Source organism: Melanotaenia boesemani, chromosome 21 (genome assembly GCF_017639745.1).
Source record: "Melanotaenia boesemani isolate fMelBoe1 chromosome 21, fMelBoe1.pri, whole genome shotgun sequence".
In the NCBI taxonomy this organism is placed as follows: domain Eukaryota; kingdom Metazoa; phylum Chordata; class Actinopteri; order Atheriniformes; family Melanotaeniidae; genus Melanotaenia; species Melanotaenia boesemani.
The window spans coordinates 13,202,114-13,227,112 of NC_055702.1; the positions used below are offsets into that span (position 1 = coordinate 13,202,114).

The 24,999-nt window shown below is 37.6% G+C and overlaps 1 protein-coding gene across 5 annotated transcripts in view; it reads left to right on the plus strand.

Annotated features, from left to right (window-relative positions):
- Positions 1–24,999, plus strand: part of LOC121632489 (zinc finger protein 385B-like) — an 82,832-nt gene that overhangs the window by 30,303 nt on the left and 27,530 nt on the right. For 3 of the 5 annotated variants that reach the window (XR_006008914.1, XM_041974049.1, XM_041974050.1), the window contains exon 2: positions 3,526–3,801. The exons of 1 other annotated variant lie outside the window; for it this stretch is intronic. Coding sequence is in view for 3 of the 4 variants with exons in the window: in XM_041974049.1 (XP_041829983.1) it covers positions 3,526–3,801 (276 nt within the window). In the remaining variant the exon portion in view is untranslated. Of the gene's footprint in view, positions 1–3,525; positions 3,802–11,706; positions 12,019–24,999 lie in introns of those variants that run through there. One more of the 5 variants, XM_041974052.1, reaches the window with a different exon arrangement.

Sequence of the window (24,999 nt, forward strand, 5' to 3'; positions counted from 1 at the left end):
TATATATATATATATATATATATATATATATATATATATATATATATATACATATGTGTGTATAACCAGTATAACCTACTGGTTAAATACACTAACTCCACAAGACACTAACTCCACTTCATGAGCGCCTAGCCGCACAAATGAAGCAACTGCTGGGGGATGGAACCCACCCTGAATGGCTGACCAAGGGATGGACAGTCCTGATTCCCTAAAGGGAACAATCCCATCCAACTATCGGCCAATAACCTGTTACTCCACAACATTAAGGCTCCTGTCAGGCATCATACTAGCTAAGATAAGTACCCACATGGATCAATACATGACAGAGACACATGCCAGAACCCCCTCAGCAAATTAATCAACAAGACTGGCTATGGCTACCAACTCAGGAATGGGGCCACCATCAGTCACCTCCTCTACATGGATGACATCAAGCTATACATTGCACTCCCAGAGGGCAGAAAACAGATGTTGAGGAGAGCTACAAGTACCTTGGCATACCACAAGCAACTGGCAACCACAAAGAAGCCACAAGGAAAACTGCCACAGCCAAATATCTGCAATGAGACAACTAATCCTGATAAGTCAGCTCAATGGCAAGAAAAAGCTTCAGACAATTAACCCTGCCAGTGATCAGATACCCTGCTGGGATAATAACATGGTCAAAGGAGGAAGTTCAGACCATAAATGTTAAAACACAGAAGCTGTTTTAACATCTGTACATAGAGGGTTCCATCCCAATCCAATGTTCACTTTGTGCAAAGAGGGAGGCCAGGGACTAGTGAGCATCTGGGCCACTATCCAAGATGAAACATCCAAGCTCCATGAAAACATCAGGAAGATGGCCCCAAGGGATGAAGCACTGAGTGAGAAAGAAATAAGAACGAAATGGAAAAGGCATCATGGGAGGACAAGCCCCTGCATGGGTGTACCACCGACAGATAGCCAAAGTGGCGGATATGAACAAGTCCTACAAATGGCTGGAGAGGGCTGGATTGAAGGACAGCACAGGGGCACTAATCATAGCAGCACAGGAGCAAGCCTTGAGTATCAGGGCAATCGAGGCCCAGATCTGCCACACCAGGCAGGACCCCAGGTGCAAGCTGTGCAAAGAGGCCCCTGAAACAATATAGCACCTCACAGTAGGGTGCAAGATACTGGCAGGCAAAGAATACATGGAACGCCATAACCAAGTAGCTGGCATAGTGTACAGAAGCATCTGTGCAGAATCTGGACTGGAGACCCTTAGGTAACATTGGGAAACACCTTCCAAGGTGGTGGAGAATGAGAGGGCCAAGATCCTGTGGGACTTCCAGATACAGACCGACAAAATACATGAGCGCCAGACATAGTGATCATGGATAAGCAGCAAAGAAATGCTATAGTGATCGATGTAGCTACCCTCAGCGATGGAACTATCAGGAAAAAGGAACATGAGAATCTGAAGAAATACCAAGGACTCAAGGAAGAACTGGAGAAAGGCAGTAGTACCAGTGGTCATCGGAACACTGGGGGCCGTGTCCCCCACACTGGAGAAGTGGCTCCAACAGATACCTGGAGAAACATCAGACATCTCCATCCAAAAGAGTGCAGTCCCAGGAATAGCTGATATACTGGGTAGGACCCTAAAACTCCCAGGACTCTGGTAGAAGACCCGAGCCTGAGATAAACAGCCATCTAGCCTCCCCAGGGGAGATGGGAGGGTGGGCTAGGGAAGATTTTATATATATATATATATATATATATATATATATAGTGAGTTTTAGAATATTCTGGAACATTCTGGAAAGAGCATTCCAAAAAGTTTGTTCTCATTGACTTAAAGTTAGTGTGTGTAAGAATTACTGACATCTAGTGGTAAAGAGATGGAAGCTCCTTTAAATGCCATGTGCTGTTGTGAATAGAGGGTGTTCATCAGTGGCAAAAATTATTCCAGCCATTATCATGTTTTCATGTGCAAGTAGATTGAGTGGCTGCAGGTGCCACGATGACTGCACAACGGGTAACTACTTCAAAATTGTGTACATGTGTACTGTCTACTTCTATGTGCCTTTTAAGGGGTTACTTATCTCAAACAAAACCAGTACTACAGTTTCATTTACGGTATATCAGCTTCCATGTATGTGAACCTGCTGCACCTTTAAAATTGCATTTGCACAAAGATGGGAGGTCAGAATGTATATCAAATTTTAATTTAAAAATTTTCTTCTTTAAATTTGTACAGATGGAAAAGACTGAACAGGAGTAAAATTTAAATCTTTGTTTTTTTTTCCTTTTTTCCTTTTTCATTTTTATTAATTATGTTTTTTCAATTAAGACATTGTAATTAAGTAATTTATCAAGTGTTATCTGTACTTTTAATTTTCTCTATATTAACTACAATCATTCCTTGCAATAACCAAAATTGATTTTAATTAACAAATGATTATGTATTAAAATTATGTGACTCATGGAAGACAATACTTGCAAGCATTAATATTCAATTATGTTCTCTCATAAAATAAACCTTAATCATAATCAAGCTGTTGAAAAATTCAGGAGCTCTACCTAAGGGCATTTTGTTTTTCCTTTTTTTTTCATTTTTGTATGTTTTAGAGACAATCCTTCTTTCATTTAGCTTCTTCCCCAGCAGTTACCCATGATCCCACCTACTGGACTGTGATGCTTTCATTCAGATAATTGTGGTGATGGGCTGCAGCTTTGAAGTCCATATTGCTGGTTGGAGTCTGATGAATTTCAGTGAACACATTTCCATTTGGCTTTCATCTTGTCAAGTTGAATTTTTAGCGTAGCTAACATTTCACCAGTAATGGTTTCTGGTTGGAGAGGGGGTGGGTGGTTGGGGGGTATGTTCAAGCAAGGCAGGGGATAAATTGTCAAACACCATGAGGACTTAATTGATGCCATTATCATATGAAGAGAAGCAAAACAAAGAATTCGCTTAGACTTTGGGTGACATTTTTGCATTCACAGCACAGCTTCCGTTTGTCTGCAGCATGATTTATGCTGTCAGTGTGCCATAATTGCTCAGCCATTACTGCACTGAGGCTGCTGCTCCCACAAAGAAACATGCTGCTGTATGTAACCCAGGCATCGGCTTTTATTATCTGATGAATCAAGACATGTTGGAACAAGATACTTGTGTCTTCCTCTTTAATGGGTTGTCAAAGATTTTTAAACACATGCATCTGGACATTGACACATTTGGCACATCCATTGACATCCTGGTCTAAGGATGTGGGTAAATCCCAGAGTGAAGTGCTCTGTTTTTTTGTTTTGTTCTTTTGTTTTGTTTTGTTTTTTTCCTATAAAATTATACAAAGTTGCATTTTATTACTCATTAAAAAGCTCTGTACTCCTCTCCTCAAAATTCCTATCGTGATGCTCTATTGCCCCCCTGTGGAGGATTCAACAACATACATATATTTCAACTTCACTTTATAATAATAATATATTTCTTTTATTTTCTATTAATGTACAACACTTTATACATACATTTACAAACTCTCAATCCTTTTTCTGTAGAAATGAAGCGTCCAAACAAGAACGAGTGGATGGACAGCAATCTTCCTCTAAAAAGTCCAAAGGGACAGGATGACGAAGAAGATGAGCAAGATGAAGGAATAAGGAGAGTCAGGGCAGGACTCAAGGCCAAGAGGGAGCGCCGACAGGGAAGCAGCAGTGCCACTTTGTGTCAGGTGTGCAACATACAACTAAACTCAAGCGCCCAGGCACAGATCCACTACAGGGGGAAGACACACCAGAGGAGGCTACGCAGACTGGCAAAGGCTGTCAGTGCAGGTGGGGAGGCACGGCTTTGGTTTTGGTTTTCTTCTTTCTTTTTCAAGAACTTCTTTATTGATTTTGTCACTGAAGAAAACATTAAAGTGCATAGTGCTGTGCTAGTTACAAAGTATTTGAGATTGACTCCAGTTTAATTTCCAGCTTACCAAAACATCTCATCCACCCAAAAGTAACAAGACAACACACACCCAGGCACACCAGGGGACGTCCAAACATGGTCTTACAATCAATTTAGGCTCTCAAGAGACATCTGGTGGTTTTCTTATTTTCTAATTGCTTATTCCATTTTCTTGCACAAATGTACTCAACAGTTCTTTTATTTACAGTATAACGTGAATGTTTGTTGATAGGTGTCGAATGCACTATTACTTTTGTTTCTCAATGCGAGGTGCACCAAAACACATTCTGTCATTAGTAAAGAAGATGGTTTCAGCTTATAAAATCAATTCATCTTAATTTTGGCTGTTTTTAGAGCTCTTTGTGGTTGTTTCCACTGCTGTCTTGCTGCATCTCTGCTGTGATTTCTCCAGCTGTGTAAGGGTTTTAATACACATTACATAATAAACGGTGAACAGTGTAATAGTTAAACTGGAAAGTCTTAGTCGAAAGAAGCTCATAATTTTAAGTATTTTGCTAAGTTCAGATTTTAAAAGTTTGTCTACAATTTATTGTTGGCAGGAGGGAGGAGAAGAGTTCTCTCATATGAAAAGGAAAAGGATCTGGATAATCTGTGAGGTTTTTCTTATGGATAATGCTCGCTACAGTTGATATTCATTAAGAAAGAAACTGTATAAATGATGTGAAAGATTCTTTCTCACAGCACCATGGCTGAATAAATGTTTTCAAATTCTGTGCTTAAACAATGACACTTGCTGAGATAAATGCCAGTTATTAGATTTCCCAGGCCATCATTATGATTTCAAACTGACGTGTAAGCCCAATTAAGACACCTTTCACAGACAAATTGAAGTCAGACAGTTCCCCATATTAATGGATCTTTTCCCTATATAAACGTTTTTATCTGTCTTAGTAGAAAGGTCATAGGTGTAGTTGATGAATTAATGATAGCGCCATTACATTTCAGTGTTTGAGTGACACATCATACATTCCCAGAGCTCTGAAACTGGGGCTCCTACATGAGGAAGAGCCATCATTTATTTTATTAATCACACCTGAGTTATTTGTCCAATAAGTGGATAAAGCGCCTTCTATGAAACACAGCTGCTGGAAGTGCATTAACCCCAAATGCTGCTCAAACCTACTGAAAATTGCAGCACTTATTGCTAGAGAGGAACATCATGTGAACATTTGCCGACACTGACCGAAAAACTCATAACTTGATATTTGCTTGACAGCACTTCAAACTGCCTCAAAATGACCACAGTTTAATCACGGCCACTCACCTCTGTACAAAAATGTTATGAACCGCTTCAAATTGACGTTTGCTGCAGAGCTGTTGTATCAGTGGTTCTACTTTTTCATCTACAGTTAGAATCAGTTCATCTCACATACAGTGTTTGTTAACTTTTCAGTGTCGAAGCTGGATACTGTGTGTGTGTGTGTGTGTGTGTGTGTGTGTGTGTGTGTGTGTGTGTGTGTGTGTGTGTGTGTGTGTGTGTGTGTGTTGCATGAAGATTTGGAGCCATGATGAGCTGTCAGGAAAGCATCGTCTCTGCTTTGTTTCTCCTCAGCAGTCATTCTGCATGCTCTGCAAACACAGGTTTCCAGTGGAGGTTTTGTTTTGTGATGTTTTTTATGTTGAGGACTGTGAGGAGGCATTATTTAGAAAGAATGTCCTAACTATTCCAGAAAAGGCTTCGGCGTTTCCAAGTACTTTCTACACACCTGTTTTGTTGAAGGGCCATTAATCACTTTCACTCTCCACCACCTGTCACTCTTCTACACTGGCCAGCTTGATCAATCTGCAGCTAGCCTCTAATGAACAACCGGCCATTAAATGATGCCTTTTTTATGTTGATTTATGAGACTGTCTATCAATGCTGGCTTGCCACACATATTTATATACCACACACACATATTGTTCCAGACTAATACAGCACATTAGATTAGATTAATTCTATATCCATAGTTTAGTTTCTCCTTTATTTGAACCATATTTTGTCATAATCAGAATGTTATTGACTTTTTTGGTCAGATAATAGCCTTTGCAGACAGTCATTCATACTTAAGAGTGTCATAATGATCTAGTCCAAGAACAAACTAATGCATGTGTATGTGTGTATTCTCATCTTTGGGCTTAGGCTTATAACTTTCTACTTTTTTTATTTTTGATATTCCAATATCCTTAGCCAGGTTTTTTGCCCATGTTGAGTTTCAGATAGTTTTCATACAAACTGCTTACTGTGCATCTTCTTCCTTGTGGAGACAGATGCCTTTTTCCCTCTATAACAAAAGAGTGAAAGAGGATGATGACGCTGAGCTTTCTACATCCTCACCAGAGACAGGAAAAAGAAACTAGCATGCCTTCAGAAATCACCCTCATTTACTAATATAATGGCAGTGATCTTCGTCTGTAGCCAATATAATTACATTTCAGACATTTTAGAGTAACCAGGATCTTAGTTCTGTAGCTTGAAGAGAAAGGAGCAAGGTTTAAACAAGGTATTTTTTATTGTAAATAAAACTAAAGACAGAGTAGAGTGATTCTGCAGATATATCTGCAACCCAGCATTTTACTTCACAACAGGAATGCAGGGCTGAAAATACTACTTATTATCCTCACAACATTACCATGCAGACTGAAGTATTCGGCACTGGCCTCCTCAAAAAGTATTGATATTTTATGGTTTGTTACACTTGTTAATGAAAAACATAGTAGTAGTAATGTATTAGGCACAATGATAAACTGAATGTTTTCACAAAGCACTTATAGCACATAACGTGTTTCCAACAGCTTGTAACTCGTTAATTTTCCTGAATCTTTGGGAAACTCACGATTATTTTATACTCAACTCTGCTACTTATTGTTCATCATCAGATGCTCTCTAGAATAACTATTTTGACAATATTTTCATATATTCATCTCTTCCCTTATTATATTATTACTGTAATACTTATAACTCTTTTTTCTATTTTGATTTTCATTTTTATATTATTTATATATTTCATTATTTGTATTTTATTTCAGCAGATACAAAGTTTAAACTGTAAAATCTCACATGTTCATGTTTTACTCACACATCTGTAAAACATGTAATATGTACATTTATCTGATGTCTTGCAAAAACATGCACAATAAAAGCCTGTTTTACATGATACTTTACATATTTGTGTCAGAAAGCCATCATCCCAGATGTTCATTTCACAGCAGAAAGGAGAAAATGGGGATGAGCCAAGTCAATTACGGTGATTGTTAGCATAATTCAGAGTGTGCAGCAATGAACCAGACTAATAATACTTGTTCCCTTCGTTTTCCTTCCCACAGCCGAACTAGCTTTGCTTTTTTTTAGCTTTGTGAAGTGATTGCACAAATGAAAAGAGATTTTAATAGGTTTGTGCTCACTGGGGGGCTTTTGAAAAGAGAACAGAACAAATCACTTTCCACTACCTACACTTTTAAACTGCAGGACAGCACTGTAGTCATTTCATTTCAGGGTAACGGTTTTCAGGTTTTGATATGATGTGTGTATGTGTGTAAAAGTACAGGGAAAAAAATGCAAATATATAAGCCCCTTTCAGACATGCTCTTTTTATCTTTATCTCACATCAGTGTCATATGACCAGTCTGTCTCATATCCAAATGAGTGCACACTGGTCACTTGACATTTCTCAATAACTTAATCCGTCTGAACTGAATGATGTCAGATTTGGCTTTCATTGTAAATCATCTTATGCTCATCATCATCTAAAATAAATATCCTCAGGCCTTGAAAACAGTGACATCACATAAAATGCACTCAGATAACATCATGTCATGTTTCAGACTGAAACATGTGCATATGTTGCATCTGGTCTGGTCCACAGATTTCTGACATTACTGCATTAATCCACTGATACACACTAATATCACACAACTACAAATATGCCCCACACTTAGATCACCAAGTCAAAGTAAACTGACCTTACATGGATTTCCAGTCTTTGTAAATTTATTTTTTTTATTTATTTATTTTTTTTTTAATCCGACCTGAAAAATAATGTCTCCCTGGAAAGTGACCTACAGCATTTCCTGAACTGCTTATAACAATTTCTCCACTAAAAGAGGAAATTAAGCTTTTTGGGTTCTTCAAGCAAAACGTCCCTTCACTAATGGAAAATATCAAATTTTTCTCAAATGGAGCATCACTGCAGATTGGCTGGCTTAATGCTTTTCTGAACATTTTATTGTGCACCATTGTGCAGTATATATTTGCAGTATTAAAGAAGCATCCGAAAGATCAGTATGTCTGCAGGAACATGCATGCAGATAAGTGCTGAAACATAATATAAGAACTCTCAAATAGGACAATTATCAGCTGGAGTTTTGTACTACTTGCCCTCAATTCATATTGCAGAGGCTGCTGAGCAAAAGCAGACATTTGTCAGATATCACTTAATCTGGCACTCTGTTCAGTGCTTCATGAGTTGCACAGCTAAAGAAATGGAGACGGATGTTAGCTCCTGCACCAGCTTCCTGTTAGTTAAAGCACACACCTGTTTCACAATATTAACAGAATTCTCATGTCTCTAACTGTAATTTTAACACTGAGATTATTATAGCGCTGATAAATGTTTGAATGTGTCAGCAGCATTTAAGCTTTAGAACCCTTATTGTTTCTGCCTCCCCATCTTTCCTCCCACAACCTTTACCAAATCTGTGTTTTTCATAATTATGCAACATAAATAGAAGTATTCACAGCCAGTTTTTAGTAGGTTCATGACAAGATGAAAGCATGATGTGTGCAGCCGACATATGATCATTCTGCTTGAGGCCCTTTGCCCCAGTTTCATCTGAATGCAGCAGCCAGAAATCAAGAGTAAAACTGTCAGGATTTGTCGGTATGTGCTTCCAAACAGTCCTTATTCAAGTGGACAAGGAGCACACAGGGAAGGTACCGGCTCTGCATATGTGTGCTTGAGTGTGTACTCGTGTTGTAAGTCATAAATCTTTTCATATAGTTATGTTATTAGGACCTTCCTCTATTTTTGGGAACAAAAGCAAGCCTTCAATATATAAATGGATTAAATTTAAGGGTGATGAATTAGTTTAATGTTAAATATTGGTCAAGCCCAAGAGTAGGTAATCAACTGCATAATAACTGTGTTTATCTGGAGTGATTTTAGTGACTATTAAATGAATAACAATGCAATAAAGGGTTGCCCTCCCCGTATATAAGCATTGTGATGCCACTGCAAATATCTGTTGTTGTGGTTCTGAAGTGAGATCTGTTTTCAGATACAGTGAACTTCCTCCTCTACAGCAAATAAAAACACAAACCAACCAATCTAAAGATTAATTCATTCTGTAAACATAGTTTAATATTTCAAAGATGGCCATTACTTTTAATTGGAAGAAAGTAATCAGATTATCAAAGGAGCTAAAATTAATGCAGAGAAAGTTTTACAAAAACATTTCATTTAATTTGTTTTAAGTGAAACAATTTGAAAATGTGTAGTTTAAGAATAAAAATTTACACCAAGAGATAACAGGAAACAAAAAGGTCAAAACACTCTAAAAGCAAGCAGAAAACAGGCTTTTAAAGGGCAGAGTAAAAATAGATAAAGTAAGGTAGAAAAAAGCCGATTAAAGGGAGGAATCTGATTACTACCTTACAGTCTCACAAATGCAACTAAAATACAGTAAAATGCTGTAAAAATCAGCTGTTATAATGATGCATTGCATACATTTTTGTTCTCCACTGTGCTAATAGAATAATCATTTTCAAGTTATTCAGATAAATTAGCAAAGTATTTATTGAAAAATAATCTGTCCCACCTTTTCATTAAAATCATTTAAATGAGCTCTAACTGGGGAATGAGGTGCACTAACAATATGGAGGAGTTTGAAGTTATTTTGACTGACATATTTTTTCATTGAGTATAAAAATGAATAATGTTTGTTCAAGAAATACAAAACATTTAAATCACTACATGTCATAATCCTCTATACCTTCCTTTCAATCGGTCCTGTTTGCAGAAGTCTGTTGATTCAACATAAATGTTAAATATGGATCGCTCATGGATTAAAAGACTTACTCTCTTTTATTCTTCCAGAGGTATGCATTGGCCTTTAGATCATCAGAAGTGCCAATAATTATTCTGTAGATGTGTGCACATGATTTCCATTTGACTAAGAACTTATTTTTTCTTGATAGCTTATATTTGGTTGTCTGAAGTTACCAACTCAGAACCTACCTTCAACTCTAAATGAAGCCATATTTGCTGTACCTCAAAAGTAGAACATTTAGGCTCTTTTAATCCTATTTTTTGCTTTGCTATTATTTTATTTAAATTTTGTTGTCAATACAGTGATATAACATCCTTAACTAAACAAACACTGCTCCAGTATTGCCCATATAAGCAACAATTCTTAATGTAAGCTGCTTAATATTTATGCAGAAGATATAGGATATGTGTGATGGTAAAGAAGAAATTGCAACATAAATCTCCAAACTGGTCAGTCACTATCATGTTCTGCCGCTCATATTTTAACAACTTGGACCACTACACACGACTTACAACACAAGGATTGGTAGCAGTCTATTGTGTACAGTCTGAGCTACTAAAGGGTTAGTGAGCTCTACGGATCTGAAAAGAGAGGGATTGAGTGGATTAGGTGCCTTGATGCTCCCAAAAGTGATCCACTTGGATAAAAGTGTGAATTAAGAGAAGAAAAAGAAGCTGCCGCAGTGTTTTTCTGTGAAAGGCTCTCTGTTAGTGTCATGAAACAAGACCATATGTCTTCTATAAAGTTGTAAAGTACACCTGCTTTTTAGTCACAGTGTAAACATAAAATAAATAAATACATTTGTAGAACCAGAGAAAGAGGGTCAATATGCCAAAAAGGAACAAAATGCAATTTCTTAAATTATAATAACTTTTTTACGGGGCCAAGTTCCCTGATCTCATACTACCAGTGAACAAACAAACACCATATAGAAGGAACTGCAGCAGTAAGAACATGCAGCTGGATCACCCACTGCTTAAAGGAACCAGATGATGCAAGCTGAACTCTCCTCAAACCAGTCAGAAGATGAGCAGAAGGCTCTTCTGTCAGTGCACAACTACAACTCAGTTCTAACTGATACTATAAACATCTACGCCAGCCTCAGGAGCCACTATTGATGTTTGTCAGTGAAAGGCATCGATTGTGTCTTTACCAGAAACCTTGTAAATTAAACTTAAGCCAACATGGCTGACCTCTGCAGTTTAATTACACTGCTGTTAATATCAGTCACACTTGACTAGTAGAGATAGAAAATAATGACTTTGTATTGCATGAGTAACTTCTGTAAACTCGGAGTGTTGAAATAATTGATTGTAATTAAAGAGAAAATTACAATCAGTTGACAACAGTATGAATCACAATAAGTGACCTCACAGTGTCATTTGGATGTGGATTTAAAGTTTCACCCTCCCGCTCGTGAAAGCAACTTGCAAATAACAGCTGTACTTTTAACAGAGTAGAAACCGATGTATAGAACATGCCTATTATTGTCACGTAATGCCAGGAAGGAAATTGCATTTAAGTGTCCTTAAGGGAGCATGCAGGTGCAAATCCTGAATAGGAAATGCTGGCAAAGAAGAGGAAGAAACGAGGGATGTTTGTGTTGTTACCAGCCAGTTCTCTGCCAGCTCTCTCTCTCCCTCTCTTGCTCCTTGACGCTGCCTTGTACACACATAAGAATACACACTTGCTCCTCAGATACTCTCAGACTCTATTCTTCCTCTTCTAGCATCCAATCCGCCTTGCTCCTTCTCTCCGTTTCATAAAGGGCAGCGTGATCAGCAGAGCATGACATTTTTAATTGAAGCTCATGTGAGTTGTTCTTTCACTGCCGCAGTTTGGATCGTAGCCAAGATGTGTCATTGACCCGAGAAAGGACTGCCATTTCACCTTAGGGAGACAATCAAAGTGAAGGAAAGACGGAGACAGGAGAGACGGAGAGGGGTTCTTTCTTTGATTGGGTTGGTTCAACTTCTCTGATTGGAGATCAGCTTGCCGGAGAGTCAAACACGGAGGAAGAATCGTAAAACACGTGGAGATGCTGCTGGGTAAGACTGCTTCTCTTACAATATGTATCAGCACCACTTCTGTGTTGGAATGCAAGACCAGGATTGTACTGCATGTGAGCGCTCGTCTGTCAGTGGGTTTTACAACAAAGACTTCAAATCACTGCTCAAGGGTAGGCTCTGTCTCCTGTCTACCATCTGCCCTCATTTGGTTCCTCTGCATACAAAATGAGTCCCCGGCCTGTTTGTTTTTCCAATTGACCCCTTTTGATGAAGCCAAGTGTGGAGTTCAGACCAAGACAGCATTGTGGTTCCCAGATGTGTCAAGCCATTTTAAAAGCCACACAGGCACAGTGCTGATATCACTGTGCAGATTGTTGGCAATTATGTCTTTACATCCTCAGGGAAATATACCCAAATTAGCTTAAATAATTGAAGGATATTGAAGATAAAAACAATATGAGTATAAAAAAGTAATTTCGATTTGTTTTAAGTTAATGGAACAAAAACTTCATTGCAATTTAGGTTTTTAGATTTGGTTTAGCCAAATTAAAGTCTTTAATTTAATCTTCTCACCTAGGCTTTTTAGAGACACACTTTATATTCTTTATTTGACCAGTGGGGTCCAAATCAAAGAATAAACAGCTCCAGTTTCAGCTCCTTTAAATGTGAAGATTTTCTTTCTTTCTTTCTTTCTTTCTTTCTTTCTTTCTTTCTTTCTTTCTTTCTTTCTTTCTTTCTTTCTTTTACCTTTTATACATTTTGGTTTAAGCAGTTTTGAGCATATTTCAGTCATTATGATCAGCTCTCTCATGAATTCCTATGCTTCAAAATGGCATTTACTGAAAGAAATCTCAGAAAGAAATGCATTTTTGTTGTAGCTTACTAACTGTCTGATACTACAGGGGGTTAAAGGAACATGCAGTAAAACTATTGATGCCCAATGTTAAATATACAATTACACAGACTCACTCACAAACACACACACACACACACACACACACATATGTCATGATCATGGGCTGTGTATGGATCATGTGTGTCGTTTTTTAGTTATGGTTTTGGGCTATAGTTCTGGTTTTTGTCATGTTTAGTTTCTGCTTTAAGATCATGGTTTGGTTTTATATATATATATATATATATATATATATATATATATATATATATATATATATATATATATATATATATATATATGGATGGATGGATGTATAGATAGATAGATAGAAAGAGAGAGAGAGAGAGAGAGAGAGAGAGAGAGAGAGCTGGGCGATATGACTCAAATCTTATATCTCAATATTTTTTTCCTGAATCACGATATACGTTATATATCTCGATATATATATATATATTTTTGTCAAGTAAAGAAACTGTTCTAATTTACAGCCTTCAGTGTTAAATATACTTTAATTAAGGATCAGCAGCACATGTGCATTAAAATATCTGACTGAAATTAAAGTACCTTTATATTAAATTAAATACTCCTAAAACAAAATAAATTAAAAATACTTTTCAATGACTATAACAAAAAACAGCTGTGTAAAATGCAAAGGAAAAGATGCTTTTAACTCAAAACAAACGATATTCCCTCAATTTATATTGGGTCTGATAAAGTCTCGATATATTTGAAAATCTTGATATATTGCCAAGCCCTAGGGAGAATTTAGAGTCATCAATTAACCTAACATGCATGTCTTTGGACGGTGGGAGGAAGCCGGAGTACCCGGACAGAACCCACGCATACACGGGGAGAACATGCAAACTCCACACAGAAAGGCCACTGCCCTCAAGCGAACCTTCCCCCAGCCGAGATTCGAACCGGTGTGTTGCAGCTTTAGGTGTGTTCTTCTTGAAATGGCAGATTAGAGGGATCAAAGGGAAACAGCTGCAGAGCAGATAACTGCAACATTTCACCCGGTGGCCGTGCTGCATTTGTCCCCACCCGTAATAAAGAGCTCTGTTTTGATTTTGCAGTAACATTAGGAGTAAGTAAATGTCATCTGTGTTCAGTATAGCATGAGATAACACAAGACAATCCTCAGCTCAACAATAACTGGTTGAATTACAGTGATTGGCAGCAAAACTATCTGCAAAAGGTGAAATCAAAGGACGCTGTTTCTGTTTTATATTTCATGACACATGCTGAGCGTTGCAATCATACACCTTCATTAAAATGCAGTTTACTTTTGCAGGCATCACAATTGGAAATTAGTGATGTCTGTGTAGTTTGTTATCTTTGCATCAGCTTTTGGCATCACATCTAGGTACATATGATTTGTAATGTGTGATTACACTCATTGTCTTCAGATTTAATTTTGTGCTGCAAAACAGTAGAAAATATAAAGCAAAGAGTGACGAAACTGCAGAAACAAAATAGATTATGAGACTTTCTTCCAGGCAACATCACTGTTATATATATATGGACCTCACTGGGGCCCTGTTCAACCCCAGCGAGGTCCAACAGGGTGTGAGAAACAGAAGCTCTCAAGGACTGATTGATTAAGGATGTGGACAATATGAGGGATGAAGCTAGCTTACTACAGTTCTATTTACACAATGAGGAGTTTCTCACTAAACCATCACAAAAATGTTGCATTTTAGGAATAAAAAGACTAGATAGAAAGTCATATGGACACCCTTATATATTAGTGCACAGTGGTATGGTTAGAAACAGGGCACTTACCAAAACATTCTGCTACTACTGTATGCAACTAATACAATCAGAAACATCTTGGGACAGAAATTTATTTTAAAAGCGACAAAAAGTATCAGATGAAGTGCTGAAAGAAATAGAGCAGATTATCTGCATCATTTGGAAACTGTAATATATCAAATGAATAAACATACAACTATGGCAAATAAAGCTATGTTTTTCATTTAAGAAACATCAATGACCTCATTGAACTATTTTTACTCCATGTGGTCATTTTTTACCACAATGTATCCAAACATTTTTCTAATGTATCACTAAACCGTTCCTGTGACACACATAGAATAGTTTAATAAATCTATTTTGATTCTATTTCAAACATATTCCAACATTTACAATATTTCAGTGGGACACCTAGTTCCTGTCTGCAGCATATTTTGTGTTATGCTTACAGGGTTAGACATTCCAGCTACAAGACCAGATTAAAGCCGCAAGCGGCATCCATCGGGTCCGAGCTGCCTGGACCCCGCCACCCGATGTCGCCATGACAACAGGTGGTGTAATGCGTTAAGGACCCAACGTGTGTGAATACTGTCAAGTTTGGTGCAGTTCCCATTTATTCCTGTGGAGATATAAGCAAACCGTGTTTCATGGCGAGAAGGCGTTTTCCGTCGGTTGCCACGGTAACACGGTTTTTTCTATTAGAAAGATTTGAGGAGCGTTTGGTCCCCAACTTGTCAGGAAGCTTCCCACCAAGTTTGGAGACAGTCGCACGAATCCCCTCAGACTAATTCGTTGAAATGGCAGTGAAATCCAAGATGGCGGCCACCCCATTGCCATGGCAACAGGTGTTTGATTGACTTCTTTGCTGGACTTGGGGTGTGACACGTATGAATACTGTCAAGTTTGGTGTTGATCCCATGTATTTCCATGGAGATCTGAGCAACCGTGTTTCATGGCGAGAAGGCTTTTTCTGTCGGTTGCCACGGTAACACGGTTTTTCCTATTAGAAAGATTTGAGGAGCGTTTGGTCCCCAACTTGTCAGGAAGCTTCCCACCAAGTTTGGAGTCAGTCGCACGAAGCCCCTCAGACTAGTTCATTCAAATGGCAGTGAAATCCAAGATGGTGGCCACCCCGTTGCCATGGCAACAGGTGTTCGATTGACTTCTTTGCTGGACTTGGGGTGTTACAGGTATGAATACTGTGAACTTTGGTGCAGATCCCATGTATTTCCATGGAGATATGAGCAAACCGTGTTTCATGGCGAGAAGGTCATTTTCCGTCGGTTGCCACGGTAACACGCTTTCTGCTATTAGAAAGATTTGAGGAGCGTTTGGTCCCCAACTTGTCAGGAAGCTTCCCACCAAGTTTGGAGTCAGTCGCACGAATCCCCTCAGACTAGTTCGTTCAAATACGATGTGTGTAAAGTGCAAAAAAGGGGTAAAAAATGGCCGCACACGCCAAGATGGCGGGCGCCCCGTTGCCATGGCAACAGGTGTTTCATTGAGTTTTCTGCTCAACTTGGGGTGTTACACGTGTGTGCCGAGTTTCGTGTTCCTACGTCGAAGTAGACTTTCAGGACCCCATTCATTGTGTGATTTTTTTGGTGTGTAGGTGGCGCTGTTGAGCCAATTTTGCATTGAAGTGTATGCGGACTGTAGAATATTGCGATTTTCGCCGGGCTTGACGTGTGTGCCAAGTTTCACAACTTTTCATGGGTGTTTAGGGGGTCAAATTTGGCGTTGAAGAGCTTAGAAGGAGTATAATAAACATTTCAGTAACAATAGGGTCTCGCCATACTTTGTATGGCTCGGACCCTAAAAATGTATTTTTATCGTGGTGTGTTAAATTCTTTAAGACCCTATTCTTCTGTGTCTAATTTTAGTACCAGAAATGTGTGTTTATGACCCACCATTTTAGCTATGAGACGTAAATTGTATTTTTTTAAGCAAAAATGAAAAAAAAAAGTCATTGTTTTCTTGTGTAGTTATGGAATATGGAATATGGAAAAATATCAATATGTTTGAGTAGCAAGTTTACGATGGGATCGTTAATTTTCCCATTGGGGTGCAATAATATCCAGCAGAGTTAATGACTCATTATTCTAATCGAAGGGAAACAAGTATGGAACAGTCTGGGATTAATTGCTGTACGATGTGCTGATTATCTTAATGATTAAATGTAATTAGTCTACTGTGCAGGCTTTGTATGGTATCAGTGAGAGAATTGTATTGCATTTGTGCTGCAGCTGTAGAATAAAACATTGTGGGCAGTTTGACGAGCAGATTTCTCAACCTTAGTGAAGTCTTATCTTTTGTTACCAGCTTGCATTTGTGTAGAAACATTGTTAATTAGAATTATTGTGGCCCCCACCCTTTCTTTTCCTTGTTATTTCATTGTAAATATAATTATCTAATTTTAAATTATACAATAAAAATATAATGTTAGTTTTTAGGGATTATATAATTAAAATTTTCCTTCATATGCCTCACACTGTTTTCATCCACACAGTTTGTCCAAGGTGACTGAATCCTAGTAAGTAGCTGCTTCATAAAAAAAATTTAAATGAATAAATAAGTTAAAACCCAGATGCTTAAAAAAATCTAAAATAAAAAAAAAATCAGTTTTAATGTGTTTGCATTTTGTTTGTGGACATTTGATTCAGAGTAGCCAAAATGACATCAGTGTATATGGAGGCAGGAGGTATTTTTGCAGCTGGAATAATCATATAAATAAGTTTATAAGCCATGTTTTAAAGATGGTGTGCAAGTTCATCCATCTCATGAACTAGTTCAAAGTTCAGTTCATTCAGTTTAAAATGAATAGTTCACGTTTATGGTTCACCATTTCACTTTTGAGCTAGTTCATAGTTCAGTTCATTTTAGTTGTCACCAAAGTCACAAAATTACACCAGGCCATGTGTCCAGAAAGACAGCTTAAACCTGTTACCACTTTCCACCGCTAGAAGGCAGATGTGAACCAGTCATCTACAATTGGCCACGTTCACCAATGATCAGCCGCCTTTGCACCACCGGCCACCACAAGGCCAAAAAGCCTAGAGGAAATACCAACCTGTGATGCCACAGTTTGAAATTAGACAAGTAATATTACTGTCGTTATGAAATATAGCTCATAATCAATTTTTTTTCTCACTTACAGTACGCCTTAAAAAAATTTAAAAACTCTAAAGGGTTAAAGACAAAAAACACCTAGTGTTTCAAATCAGAACTGCAGTTAAAAGAGAAAAACAGGACAGCGTTCTCCCAAAATCTTTGTAAATCAAGATAAACTTTTTGGTTAATTTAAGCAAAATTCCAGTGCTTACCTTTCGAAGAAAAACTTTGCCAACTCAGACTTCTCCACCTTTCAAAAGATTCTCCAATATTGATCCTCCTTTTTATTCCGTTTTTGGTCGTTTGCTTTTTTAGCAGGATGCCGAGGCTTTTTAGGTTTTTCTTAAACTATTTCTGGTCCGCTTCTTTAACTAGCTTCCATGCCTGCAGCTGCTCTTTTGCCAACATAAAATAATAAACGCTGCGTTGTTGTTTGGCAACAGTGGTGAGTCGCATATGATTGGTTAAGGAACCAGGAAGTAGGAAAGAGCAAAAACAGTGGGTCGTTTGGAGCTTTCCTAATGGCTTGTTTTAATGGTGAGGACTTACAGACATTCTCTCAAACTGGATGGATGTTTCACCTCCACATCTCTTCAGATTGGAACTCAAGAAGGCTGACATTCTAACTTGCTTTTTAACTGTAGTAGAAATGTAAGGTTTTTAGTCTCAGAATCTTCAACAGACTACACAATACATCTGTCAGGTATACCCCACCCCTCACTTATAAACTGGTATAGACTCCATCTTGCCTGGGACCCTGAACAGGGTATAGCAGGTATGAAAAACTGGATTGTTAAGTACATGCACTCAGTCTGAAAATCTGTAGGCTGTATGAGGATCAGTAATAAAGTTCAAAGAATGAATCTAGAAAGTGTGTCTTGTTCCTGAGCATTGACCTTTTTTAAATCTCCTTCACCTTCTAACTCTCTGGTGTTGTCCATACTGTGTGACTTTCACATTCTCAGTTACAGGGCATGTTTAGTTTAAATAAAATGTTTTGTGCAACTAAAACACCTTTTCTATCTGTTCTTTCCCTCAGCATGTTTCCACAACACTAGAAAAATGTTGATTGTGTTAGTCTGACCAAATTCAGACTTTAAAAGTGGATGTAAATGTTTAGTCTGACTCAAACTTTAGCATTAAGGTGTTAATGTTAAAACAAATTCATTCCCAAGAAATCTGCTCTTATTCATATATTTTTCTTTTCCTTTCAGCAGACAGCTAAACATGTCAGAAATTGTTCTTAAAAACCAGCCCATTAAGACTACATGTCAACTCGTGCATTTTCACTGCCTTTTTGGTCTAATATAATCCTGATTTTATAACCGTAACCTCATCTGGCATTTAAGTAATTTAATGACATCTGTGCAGTGATTTCAGCTGAAACAAACTGTACAAGGAGGTCTCACAAAAACACAAGTGTCAGATTGTCTTGACTGTTTTCTCACGCTACCTTTTATATTGGACCCATGGTAGCTGCTCTAATCCTTGTGAGTTGGATTATCAAAACTGGTTATAACTGCCCACATCCAAACACACACATAAAAAAATAAAATAAAGAAAAAAGTGCATTATTTTTTATTTCCCAATCCACTCATTTCGTCCTAGTCAAACATTACATTTAGACAGCTGAACAATAGCCTTAAGTGGATCTGATTTTTTTTCCCCAGTTAAAGAAAATCCCAAACGTATGCTTGTTTTAACAGAACAATGTTCCTGCAATGTAATTTTCTCATCTACAGACACACAGGTTGTTCTTCCAGGTGATCGATCATCATTGATGCAGCCTACTGTATGTATGTATGTGAAAACACATACGTATGTGACAGCAGCAATGTGGCAGTTTTTTAATGAAGAGTGTGGTTACAGCTCATTAAGTAGCTACAAGCTGGGACTACTGAAAAAATGTACTGTAAGATGTTTAACTTCAAAATCTTGTTCTCTTTACATTTAAAGGAAAATCTAATTTGCAGTGTTTCTGTACAGTCAGCAGGATGTGTTGATATCTCACATGCAATAAGGCATTCTTTTATTGTGCTCTAATCATTATGCATGTGGGCTGGTTAATGTGAATTTAATGTGTGTGAATCTGTTAGGCATCTTGATAGTGGCATAATTAGCCTAAAAGCATCAGAAGGCATTAAAAGATGATGAGTTACACATTCATTTTCTGGTTTTTATTAGATTAGACTTTGTTGTACATGGAGAGACTTTGGGTGAATCACATCTTGCGTCAAAAATGAGGGCAACATTTTTCCTGATGCATGCGGGGCATGTAGCTGCATGCCAGGGCAGGGTACATTAGGGTGATTTAATCGTTTTAAGATATATGCCACAGATTTCTGTAGAATATTCTGGATTCACCAAGAAGATCATGTGTGGATGTGCCGCTGTCAACAGGACTGAGAGGATTATGTTAGCTGTCCATTGGATACTTACTGAGGAGGACACTGCAGGCATCTTCCATTGCATCATAGATTATTTCTTACTCCTACTAAAATCTGATTTCTTCTTTTCCCCTAATGAATACTCCTGGATTAAAAATACCACTAAGTGCCTGTAAGAGGGGTCACCCCAGGACAGTATACTTCTCTGACTGATGACTATTAGAAAATGACTGGAGAAATATTACAACATGAAAAAAATTTATATTTTTTCCCTCAATCTGAGATGACTGGTAATCCAGGATTGTCTCTCCTACAGTCATGGCTCCTTTTGGCCTTCTTTACTGTTAATCTGTCCATCACTCTATTAGTGTAATAACCCAGTAATGTCTTTTTAATGTATTTAAAGTGGGCAGCAGTAAAAGTCAGAACATTTTTCCAACCTGCCTATGAAAGAAATATTTAATTAAACAAAATACTTTATATTAATCCCACAGGGATGTAGTTCAGAAATTGTTATAGTTAAACCAGCAACATCACTTTTAGTAGAGCTGAAACTTTAATTTACTCAGATGTGTAGTTGGTAAACTTTATATTTAACCAGCATCTCTAACATTTGTTACCTCCGCCAAGACAGAGGTCATGTATTCGGTGGGGAAATCTCAGAAATGGAATAAGGAACAAGTGATTAGAATATGGAGGGGATCCAGATCACTGTCTAAATCTAGGATTTTTTTAAAGGATGCTCTTCTATAGGGAGATAAGGATAATTTTCTAACTAAAATAAAAAAAAAATGCCCACAATCATTGGCAAAAATTACAACTGCTAGCAGAAGTCTTTGCTCTCAGACTGCTTCTTGAAATGTGTCTTAACAGACAATAATGTCTTTCAGCATATAGGACAACTGTTACACTTTTCTGTTCAGTGGTGGAGCCAACATCAAAAAAATGAAAAAAATCAAATGCGATGAGCTTCTGTAGCAAATAGTTATACTCATGGTGTAAACGGGGGTGTCTGAGCATGTTTGTGTGTGAGCAGCCATTAGTTTGTAGAATGATGCAAACAGCACCTGCCTCCACTAAGTATCGAGCTCACTGCCTACCTCTGAACAAAAGCCACTTCAGGTCTATTCAGGATTGCTGTTTTGAAAATCATTTACAACATATTGGCACTATAATCATGCCCAGAGAGTGACTGTCAGTCTATTGTATCATAATGCTTGTCCTTGGTTTGTAAAAGAGTATGGTCCAGAGGACATACCCCTAACTGTTGGTCAGGTTGCCATATAAAGTGATATTACTTTATGTATTTAGAAAAATATTTTAACAGACTTTAAGTTTAAAGACGCATTTTTTTAAACTGGATGAAGGCAAAGAAAATTAGAAATTTTGTTGCATTTTTAACTAGATTTTTAAACAGTTAACTGTTTCATGCTATGTCTGTTTGATTGTCATTCCCATGTATTTTCTAAAATAGGCTTCTGGTCAAAATGGGATCCAGCACTCAGAGACTAAATGTGTTCTGCTATAAGTATTTTTCCACTGGGAAATGGACTCTTGAGGACACTTTTTTGTGATTTGGTTCCTTGCTTGTCTTTCAGCCAGTAGTTGTGTGCATGTGGCTGTGCCTCTTTTCAGTTTGTGACTACCCAGTTTGTCAGCAAAACCTATTCACATTTCAGTATTTTGCTGAAACACTGACATAGATTAAAACAATGTGCTTCAAAATCAGAATACATGACTTGAAATTAAAAAAAAAAAAGTGCAGAAACTATACCTGCTGAAATATGATGCTGCCAGAAGACCTGGCATCTTCCAAAAAGTGTAGACTGAAAATTCATGGGCTGTCTTATTGAATTAATGTAAAAATATGGGCATGACTGCATTTACTGTATGCTAGCGAGACAAGTTAGCTGTAAGTGAAGAGTGTAAATGAAATCGCTTTAAGCATTTTTTTAAACTTGAAGTTGAATAGGAATGTTTTTACAAAGGCAGTCAATGTGCAGCTAAAAGTTTTCCTATTTTTTAGAATTCTGTCCAAAGGTATAAGTAGGAAAATGTACCAGAATATAATTTGTTTCATGTCTGTTTCCTCTGTCCACAAATTATTATGACCATATTGACTACAAAATTTGAATTTAATTTTTATGTTTGTGGGGACTTACAGTGAAATCGGTAGAGAATTGTGTAGTATTAAACTTAGCGAGTCATCTGTATATAGTAATTAATTTAAATATTTTGCTCTCAAAGGAAATCTCCTGTAATTCATGCAGTTTGTAACATGGTCAGATACAAAGATCAGTGTGTCTGGTATGATTTTCAGGTACTAAATTACCACTGCTTCTTGTTATAAAATATTAACAGTATTTGTCTGAGTCAGAAAGTGAACCGCACATAAGTTGAATTAATAGATACTCAATCTGTTCTGTATTAATAAATGTACTACATTGTTTTCTACATCTTTTAAACTGAAATAGTACCCTCTGAAGGTGGTTGCTTACACTCTCTCCGCCAGGCAGACATCATGTTTTCTGCAGCTCAGAGAAGGCATCGAGACAGAAAAGGTGCTAATTACCAAGTTCGTGAGGTGGATAAAGCTCTGCTCAGGCTTTAAATACCGATAAGTATGTGCCACACATTTGCCATTCAGCAAGTCTGCTTCTACTCTTTTCTTAGTTCAAGCAGTGTTGATACAGATGTGTAGCATGCTATGAAGACAGAGGGTCATTAACAGAAACACAAAAACATTGCTGTGTCTGAGCAGCATTAACCACTTAGTACCTCATCTTTTTTTAGTCTTCAATAGCTTTTAAATTTTTCATTTAACTACCTTATGGAAGTGAGAAAATGGAAAAAACATTTTCTGATTCTAATTATCTTTATATTTTCTGTGTAATTTTCCTCTGTGGACGTCACATGCTGTGTGAGATTATGTCCTCAGCAGCATCCTGTAGTTTCTCTTGATTTTAGTTCTGCATTTCACCTTGAACAAATTCAATGACAGCCTATGGAATCTGGGGTTGAAATGGGCCCACAGTGCTTCAGTACAGCAGATTACCACAGGGCAGGATGGTGCCCTGCAGGAAGAAATTCTCCTGAAGCCGTTGCTGTATGTGTTTAAATTGTTACTGACAGCCAACAGGAGAATTTGCCTGTTGGCTGTCAGTGGCAGCCTAAATGTACTTTGTCACAATAAAGATGATTTATTTAAAGACTACACAGAGCACAGTGGGGGCAGTATTTCAAGCCATCATGGAAATTAGACTTGAACACTTTCTCTCTCTTCTTCTTAATCTTCTTTTTTCCTAGTGGAATAAGCACACAACAGAGCTGTCAATAGCTGTTTTATTGGATGCTAATTCATCCTCCAGAGCTCCTCATAAATGCTTAGCATTATGCCTGTTGTGTAAGTAATTAATAGCATCATCATTACAGTAAAAGCACAACAGTGCACCAAACAGTCAGAAAAGCTGTGCATATCATACTATTGTAGAAAGGAAAACTTGCCATTCAGTTTTCATGATTTAAAAAAATGTTTTGTAGACTTAACAGCCTGCCTCTGTCAATACAGGACACTCATTTTTTTCACTGTAGCTACACATTGCTTGATTTGCTTTATTTTTTTGCTGAGTGATTGAAATGAGTGAGTGACTGAATGCAAACTGAAAGATTACTGCTAAGGTGGAATTTGTTTATCTGTGTCATGATTGTGCATGAAGTGCAGCAGTGACTGATTGGTTTATGTTGTGCTTCCAAACATTTCTGATATTTTCTTGATAGAAAAGGTCACACAGTAACTTATACACATGTTTGGAAATAAATATATAAACTTTCATGCATGCTGAAGCTGTGATTGACAAACAACCATTCACTATCACTCCTAGGAAGAATTTAGAGTGACTAATTAACCTAACATGCATGTCTTTGGACGGTGGGAGGAAGGTGGAGTATCTGGAAAGAGCCCATGCATGCATGGTTGAGGACATGTAAACCAGTGACCTTCTTGCTGTGAGACTGTGGTGCTAAGCAACACACTGCTGTCCAGCACCAAGCTGTAACACATGGGGCTAAAATTTAAAATTTCTATTTGTAATCCCTTCTCAAAATCTGAAGCAAACGCTCAGTTATATAAAAAAAATTATCCTATGAGTTCTCTCTTAATCAAGGCAGTGACCCTTTTAATGATAGTCAGAAAATGTGCAACTTCTGTCGTCATGACAATAATAAGGAGACAGTGGTGCTGCACAATGAATGCATTTTCCTCCAATGTTTGGTATTATTTAACCCTAACCAATAGTTTTGATGTCTTACCTGGAACAGGGAATGTTGTTGTTTGAAAAATGGAAACCAAGCCTTTAATTCTTGGCTCATTAAAAGCTGCTGTTTGCGGTTTTATCAGCCGGTTAAAAAGCTTAATGTCGGATTTTGTCTTTTTGAAATTAAAAGGATTACATAGACATATATAATAAATTCAGATAATTATTTATGTCAGTGAGTAAGAATTTGAGCCTTAAACCAACTCAAGTCTGTGGGTTTTAGTCAAGTTTGGATTAAAATCTGTTCACTAGGGAATAAAATATCTCCAGTTTGTTCCAGTTTCTCTGGTCATGTTCAGCTGAAGATTCAGAGCAGAGTACCATAGTGTCTCATTTGCCTCATTCACAGAATCTTCTTTACGGTGACTGAATATATTTTTATGGTAATAACAGTGATTTTTTTTCTGTTTTAACATTAAATGAGGTGAAATTAAGACACATCCCTAACACAGCTGTCAATGAGACTCAGACGATGTCGTATAGTGTTAAAACTGAGAATGGGCTTCCAAGTTGCCATGTTGGTTCAGAGTGAAGACAGAGAGCTTGGCTCAGATGGATA